The sequence below is a fragment of the Brassica oleracea genome, chromosome C3, assembly GCF_000695525.1.
Source record: "Brassica oleracea var. oleracea cultivar TO1000 chromosome C3, BOL, whole genome shotgun sequence".
NCBI classification, from domain to species: domain Eukaryota; kingdom Viridiplantae; phylum Streptophyta; class Magnoliopsida; order Brassicales; family Brassicaceae; genus Brassica; species Brassica oleracea.
The window spans coordinates 18,895,963-18,904,642 of NC_027750.1; the positions used below are offsets into that span (position 1 = coordinate 18,895,963).

The window sequence follows — 8,680 nt, forward strand, 5'->3', positions numbered from 1 at the left end:
GCAATGGCTAATGTAGAATATAAATGATGATGTTTTGGGGAAGGATCCAACAGCAATGCGTTCGGAACTTCGGATAGAGAGATGGCTGAGATGTTTGTTCCTTCATGGACAATGGAGAATCAGATCCATTGTGATGAGAGAGAGAGTGAGTGATTCTTGGAGATGACTATCTCATTCATATTTATGAAAACAATGTAACTTCAAGCTCTGGTGGAGTGCATAGTGCACACCTTAAAACAGTGAAAAGTGAAAAAGACAAGACAATGAAGATTCATCCTATTAGAGTTGTTGTGAGGAGTCGTAAAGTTTTAATATCTACACATCATAGATTTTTTTTTGGTGGGAAGAAACTTTTTTTTTTGTTCTCACATTCCACTAAAATCCATTCGAGAAACCAAAATATACGACAACCAACACCAATAAAATCAATCGTGTATCAAAAAGTTAAACTATAATTCTCTCTAAATACTTCCAGTTACGGTTAAGTTCAATTCCATAACTTTCTCAATCCAATAACACCCCCTTAACCTCTTCTCTATACAGTTTTCTCCAAATGGAATAATTATTTAACCGTAACTAACAAAATTACAGAAGCTTTTCGTTTATTCCAATCATGTGAGGTAACACGTGATTCGACCAAAAGAACAAAAGAAGAAAGCAAAGATAAATCGTGAGATCTGCACAGATGAGCTCGCGCGTGCGTGCATCCACGCCGTTAAGATACGTTATTTAACGTAAAAAGATTCACCATTAAGTTAAATTTAAATTTAAATTTCCTGCTATAACAAACCCTTTTTGTCATAAGTGTATATAACAAATTTATTAAATTGATCAAAAACTTGGACAGATATTTTTCATTTACCGCCGGTAACAAAACTTCTCCGTATGCCTATTAACGGCCGGTTACTTTTTTGATAATGTGCTAAACAGTTAGAAGAGGATCCGACCCGAATAGATCCCCAATATCTTGAAAATGGTCCTCCACGTGCCAGCTGGGAAACCCAGACCCGGAACCAAACCCGAAACTCATATCCGCAAAAAACTCATCTCCAAAACAGTCAGGCATCGTCGTCGGGAAACCAAAAACGTCGTCGTGTAAGAACAACGGCGACGAGAAATCCGTGAAAGTGTCTGAGACGGTTAGTGACGGTTCCTCTTTCACCTCAACCGCTGTCGTCGATACGCCTGAAAATTCTTCTTTTACCGCGATCGCCGCCGTAGACTCGCCGGAGAAAGGAGTTTGGAGAACAGAAACGGGCGAACCGAGACATTCTCCACCGCCGCTTGTGGTTATATCTGAAACTCCGTCCATCTCCTTCGAAGCTTCTTCACCATTCTCCGTCGCCGGAGGAGGAGGAGGAGGAGAAAAGTTAGTGAGCGCGTTTGGACCACGTAGCTGTATAGCGGCGTTGTCGTAAACAATGGCGGCTTCCTCTGCCGTATCGTAAGTGCCTAACCAGAGCCGTACACGTCTACTCGGATCTCTTATCTCCGCCGCCCATTTTCCCCACGGCCGTTGCCTCACTCCCCGGTACTTTCTCGCCGGAGCAGTAACAGCGGTTGATGCTGTCGTCTTCGTGTTCGGTCTCTTCTTCTTCTTTGGCCTGTCTTTATCAGAAACGGTAGACTCAAGAACCACTTCGTTAATAAACTTCTTGACACGACGACGTTTTCTAGAGATGTCTGCAAAATCGTTTTCTTCGTCGCTGGAGGAATCTGTAGCGTAAGGATCACTCACAGAGATTCTCAAGATTCTTGGTTGAGTTACTGTAGTAGCGGTCATGATGTTGTGCTGGGAGAGTTTGGCAACATTCTTTTCTGCCTCCATCTCTTTCTTGAAAACTGCTACTGTATAATAAGAAGTTATAAGTGTTCTTTATGTTGTGCCTTTGTATATATATGTATGAGAAAGTTGGGAAAGTGAAGAGAAAAAGTGAAGTAGACAAAGAATAAAGAAGAAAAGAAAATGAAAAACAAGAGATTGATGCTCTGTAACAAGAGAGAAGATGAGAAAAAAAAAGCAAAGATTTTCCAGGGAAAGTTGAAGAAAAGAGCTTTATGGGTAGATGCCTATGGAATCAGAGTTTGGTAATTAAGCAAAGGAGGGAGATGCTTTTTTCTTGTTTGGGGATGAATATTAAGGTCAATAAATATTCCTGGGAAAAAAACTGCAGAGAAAAGAAAGTTTTGTGCAGAGTGAGAGAGAAGAGTGATAAAGAAGATGAAGATAAAGAGAGAGAGAGATGCAGAGCACATGTAAGTAAGTAAAGAGTGAGACTCTGAAGGATACAGAGTCTGTTTTATAGGACCTTGAAACGGCGGTTGCGGCGTTTTAAAATCCGGGTTTGATTTTGCCATTTCATTTTCTTAGAATTTTAGTTTAAAATTGTTACGAGCCATCGAAGATACCCGGGAGACGGCTTAGTCTTAACTTTGACTAGCCATGTACATTTTGGGTATCTATTGTGTTAGGTTCGGGTATTTTGGATATTGGTAGTTTGGATAAGATGGTAAAATTTACTGCTTGGCTCATTTTTGGTTTGATTCACGTTAGGTTCGGTTTGAATAGTAAAACTAAGTATGATAATTTATCCGGAAAAAATTCAATTTTCATATGGTTCTGGTTCAAGTTTGGTTATGTCGGGTAGTTTGAGTAATCCAGGTTAAATATTGATTATTTTGAGTAAAATATCAAATAATTAAGATGATTTGGATAAAAATCTTGGATATTTCGAATTATTTTGGATATTTTAAAAATATTGGGATACTTTCGAATAGTTCAGATACTTTGCAATAATTTAGTTTTTTTTCAAATACTTTCGGATACTTTTAACATATTTTTAAATTATAAATATATATTTAGTTATGTTATATATATAATTAATATTTTTTATATTCAGGTATCTTTCGATTCTCGGTTCGGTTTAATTATTTTAGATATAGAAATATATAAACTATTTGAGTATTTGAGTGTTTCGATCAATTTTAAGAATTTTGGTTTGGTTTGGTTTCTATTCCAGTTTTTTTTGCCCATGACCTACCTTTGACCATAAAAATTTAATAGCAGTAATAATTAATTATTTGCTACTATTGTTTTCTATTTTCACGGTTTATTGCAGCAATTAATAAATGGTTTAAAACCTTCCAACGAGAATTTCTCACGCGTTTAACCACAAGGGCGTTTTGGTCATTCATCAACCAAGTTGATTGCTGTCTGTAAAAATTTAGACCGTTGCGGTCTGCAATTTTTTTTAACTTTCTTACCTTTTAGCAGTCTCTGGTCTTTTTCTAAAGCAGGTATCTGACGTGGTAGAGACGACAACATGGGATGTTACTTCATGCGACTTGTGTGTCTCCGTGTCTTTTTCTCACTTTTTATGTATGGCATTAGTATTAAATTAATTAATTTCCCCTTTCTTAACATGACATTAATTAAAATTAATTTATTAAAGCTTATATTTGTCCTGTTTTAATTTTCTAATAGTAAAAATTTATCTTTTTCACTGCATATATTCACGTGAGTGTTAAACCAGAGAAAACAAAGTGCCTTTAATTTTTTTGTTCTTTTAACGTGGACGGTGTTTGGCCTTTTTCAAGAAAATGAATAGTACTTACATTTTTCTACAAAGAAAATGATGATATTTGAATTTCTAATGGGGTTTAGAGAAGTAACAATGTTGAAACACGGCATTGGAGGAAGAAAATATTAAGTAAAATTAAATGGTGAAAATGTGAAATCAAGATTTTAATTGCAAAATTTCGTGATTTATCAATTACCTAATCAAATAAAAAATAACTCTAATTGGAGCATATTATTTTAATGGATGAATTTATATTTGATTCATTCTATATTTGATAGAATATTTAGAGAGAAAAACTCAAACACCACTAGCATTAGGGTAATTACTAAAAACAAAACAATTGATTACAAAAATTACGGTAAAAATTACGTTAATTCATTAACCACACAAGTGTGGTCGTGTGGGACATCGTGTTTAAAAAAGTGCTAAGCATTACGGATTCAAAATTTACCAAACTAAGATTTATCCATTTACGTGACCAGACGATATGGATATCTAATTCTCATTGCGAACAACCAAATCTGTCGGCGTCGGTCAATAGAAGCTCAAAAAATTAGTTAGTTGGGTCTAGATCCACCGGATACCTCGAATTATCAACAAAAAAACTTTCGTTAATTCATTAAGAAACCATGAAATACCCGTTATGATTCAAACATGTCGGTTGTGCTGTTTTAGTTGGTATTTATATTAGCTAGATGAATTTAGCATACATGCCATTTTCTTTTTTCGTTACATTTTTTCTTCTTTTCTAAATATTTTTCTTTGATTCAACTGTGTGTTTAACAGTAATTTACCAACCTCAACATGGTAAAATCTTCAATTTTAAGAACATTTTTTTAAGAAACTGTTTTCTTCTGTTAGATCCGTCAATCATAATGTTTTCAGACAGAACACTAACTTGGGATTATCTAGATGACATTTGGTTGATATTAAAGCATTGCTTTGAGAATGATTAAACATTCACATTTTAAACACATCAATGAGTTCCTTTGAATCTAACCGGTAGATGATATTCCAACAGATTCAAATTGTCGTTTTATATAAGGTGATAAAGGTTTAGTCTGCGAACAAAAAAGATTACGGACTTAACTGGGCTTGAATTTATAGAAATCATTTTTGTATGGTGGTTTAATTAAATGTTTGCTAATGTTTCTAATATCAGAAGGTATCCAGTTTGAATCATATCATCTCTTATGTAGATGATGAAAAAATATAAGAGATTTTCAACATATATGGTGCATGTAAAACCATCATGCATGGATCTTCATAAGACAAGACGCTCAATGCAATGCAAATGTGTCTCATAGTGGTGAAACTAGAATCATTATATTTAAATCCTCATTAGGCATATATAGTTAACGGCTATAAAATCGTCTTGTAATAATTACCACAATTTGTAATAGATATTCCTTATTAAAAAATTAGGTTTGGTGTTTTTGATAAATAATACATATATATTATGTATTAATTGTACATGTCAAACAAAATCCTAAAGGCCAAAGGAACGAAACCATAAACCGAGAAGCTTTATTCTCCATTCTAGAAAGAAGCCAGCCACGAGTTAGAGAAGTGAGAGAGATACTTCTAAATTAAAGCAGCAAATCACTGCTGAAATATCACTGGAGCCACCACCAACAACCACCATGAAGGAATAGCCACCACAACCACTTAGAAGGGAGAAGAACACACATTAAATCCATTTTGAAAGAAGAGAAAAGCGGATGGTCAAAATAGTGAATATTCAAACTAAAATTTCAGAATTCTAGATCTAGCTATAGTCGAAAGCGGATCTTCATTTCAAGTTATGGTTGTTTTTCTGAGACTGTCTTTGTAGATCGGATCCGCAAACATCCACTTTCAGCAACAAGTTCTCATTGATCCAAAAGGATCTATGTGTCATTGGAAAGATTTTGTTGTCATATTTCTATATTATACTCCCGATCTAATATCTAGGGTATATTCAGAAAGGTATTGCTCTTTTGTTTTCATGCCTTAATTATGTTGTAATCCAAATAATTTTTATTTAGATCTTGTTGTGAACAAACGCAAATCAAAATTTGAAGAAAGCGAAGAAAGCAAGCAAAATGTATTAAGGCAAATACCCATTTATGATTTATATTTTATATATTATTATGTAAATTAATAACTTTGCAACCCCCCATATTTATAGCAGACTCAAAACCCGATTTCTTTTTTCCTTTAAGAATACATACTTATGTAAAAAAAAATTCCTAATCCTAATACTACCTTTGGTCCAACGAATGCTGGCTTTAACTAGTGCACTGAGATGATGTAACAGATCTATTTTTTGTTGCAAGCCTAAGGATCGATAAAATGGTTAGGGTGGGTGATGTGTGGACACTGCGCTTATCCCATAAATGAATCAGCTACAGGAGTATTGCTTATTTTGCTTAGGCGTTAGGTGTGTCATATTTACTCTCAGGTTAGGATTATACTCTCGTAGTTGAAATGCAATGATCGAGTTTATGGACCTGCGTGTTAGCATATCTCCACCTAACTGAGTGACTTTTGACTAAATGCCTAAATGCCTAAATGGTCACATTACTTCGTTGAAGCTGTCGTCGTACGTATACATGTAACACATGTGCAACATGATGTGTAAAAAGAAATACATTGCTGTGTAAACGGATAGACTTTTGGCAGCCGAGACCATTGTCAAAGTGGCCACTATCTGATTGAGCAATGTATGTGAATATCAATATGTCACCGTTATTTTTCTCTCATCTTTCCTTCCTTTTCTAAACTCACCACTCCATAGTCTACAGAACTACAGTGATTCAGTTTTTCTACAATTTACGACATTTATATATGTAACAAGTTAAGGTGACCAAAAATTTACGAAAACTTTATAACAAAAATTAAGTATTAATCTATGTGTCGTATTAGTTACAAAATCATCACAATTTGCAGAGAATTACAATTCTGGAAAATGAATCGAGGGTTTGATGGGTTTGGATTTGTGGGGATATACGTATATGTGCGAAATTTTGTACAAGACTATAAAACAGCAAAAACATACTTATAGTATAATAAAAACTACGTCAGAGATGTCAAATTAGCATCAAACCCCAGGCGTGAAAGTTAACTTCGAGCCACGCAGTAATTCAGGAATCCCATTAAATTAGTAACAATAAAAAAATAGTTTTTTTTTTCAAACAAATCAAACATCGTTTCTGAGAACATGAAATGTTGGGAGTAATGATGAGCCTTAGTCTATGTAATGTCATCATTGCACAATCATAGAATTAGTTCTTTTCTTCTAATAGCGGTAACTTGATAATTAAATATTGTTCCGAAATATAAGATGTTTAGATAAAAACACGCATATTAAAAAAATCATTGTTTTGTCTAGAAAGTATCATTAAAACTATAAATTAATGTTATTCAACTAATTACAAAATAAATTATCAAATATGATTAGTTGCACAGTTTTTAATAAAGTAAAATGTTATCTAGAAAAATGAAAACATCTTATATATTGGAACATCAAAATTCTTTAAAACATTGTACATTTAGGAATAGAGGTAGTAGTATATAACACATCATCCGTTAATGTACACATTTAAACATGTCGTTTATCAAAATTAAGATTATTGAATGAAAAACATAAATCTTTACCTAAAACTTTTTGTTCATGTTTTCATTTTCAAAAATTTATGCTAAGTGGAAGTTATAATAACAGAAAATGTCAAAAAATAACATTGTATAAATAGTATATAATAATCAATGTCATTCTGGTGTACTAATCAAGACTTAGAATGTCCATACAAAGAAGAAAAAGGTCCAATAATTTATGATTGTGTTTACTGATGGAAAAGCTGCTTTCCTCAATGAAGTTTTGGAAGTCCAAAACAGTTTGAAGCTGAATTTGATGTGGAAATAAATACGGGAAAATCAGCAATATATGTTATAAAAAGAGATCAATGATACATTTTGGCATTAGCAAACGAGTACGAATCCTTATTGGAAGCCTCCTAACAAGGTAGTTAGGACTCCTTATGACCACCAAAAGCATGACTTAGCTAGGTACTTGGAGGTAATAGAGAGTATGTGAGAAACAAAGGTTGCATAAGTGGTCTAAAACAATTGTTGGACATCCGGCTATGCTTAGTTACTTTTTATTTTGTAGAATACAACCTATTGAAAAAACCGGTAGATGTAGTTGGTGACGAGATTAGTCAATTAATGTGGTTTGTTAGTAGTATGGCTTGGGAAGTGAAAGTTTGATTAATTTGAAGAAAGAAGAAATAAACGAGACCGTACGGATAATTGTCGAAGAAAATAAAGACAAAAGTTGGACGGTAGCAACCCACATGAGAGGTCTTACCGTTAGTCCCGCAAACAGCGCCGTTCTCTCGTTTCGAGCCATCCCACTTTGTTTTCATGTGACTTTCTACGTCGTCTCGAGGCACTCTCACTTTCGCTTGTTACCCATTTGTCTGCCAACATCTCTTTTTGGCAATACATACTGATGATACTCAATATACATGAATTTAGGTATATGTGCGTTTTCTTTATAATTTGTTTTTAACATTTGAGTTTGTATGTGCTTGTTTATTTATGTTACTTATGTGCTTGTTTTATTTTATAATGTTTTGTATTTTTGGTAAAATAATATGTCTTATATTTTTAAGAGGGAAAATGATTTTTGGGGTTTTTGCCAAAACTAACCCACAACTTGATTTTAATCACAAACCTATACCCAAACTTGAATCAAATGCAAAACTAACCTAAAAACCTAGTGAAATTACAGCTCAAACCCTTGTGACCAAACAAAAAAAACAGAAGCCATTTTTACGAATATAGCCCCAGTAAATCGTCTGAGTCGTCTGAGATGTTGGAAGTCGTCTGGACGACTGAAGTGTAACTCGTCTGGTACCAGTTTATTTTAAAAATAATTTATAAATCTTGTAAAAAAATATTTTGATGCGTGAAAAATAAAAATCAAGTAATTATAAACAGTTTTAAGTGATATAAATTAAGATATGATAAAATTGATTTGTTTTGAAGATAGATGAGTGGAAGTAGTGAATCATGAAATACTTTGGTTTAGGAGTTTGGCAAACATATGTTGTAGT

The 8,680-nt window shown here is 33.7% G+C and overlaps 1 protein-coding gene across 1 annotated transcript; it reads right to left on the reverse strand.

Moving 5' to 3' along the window:
• Positions 1-618: 618 nt before the first annotated feature.
• On the reverse strand, positions 619-2,262 carry LOC106332285 (ethylene-responsive transcription factor CRF1). Its single transcript, XM_013770757.1, has one exon. The coding sequence runs from the start codon at positions 1,826-1,828 to the stop codon at positions 923-925; it is 906 nt and encodes a 301-aa protein (XP_013626211.1). The 5' UTR covers positions 1,829-2,262; the 3' UTR covers positions 619-922.
• Positions 2,263-8,680: the final 6,418 nt, after the last annotated feature.

What these genes read in the sequence shown, in the direction of transcription:
- LOC106332285 (XM_013770757.1), bottom strand. Translation starts at nt 1,828, where the DNA reads ATGGAGGCAGAAAAGAATGTTGCCAAACTCTCCCAGCACAACATCATG.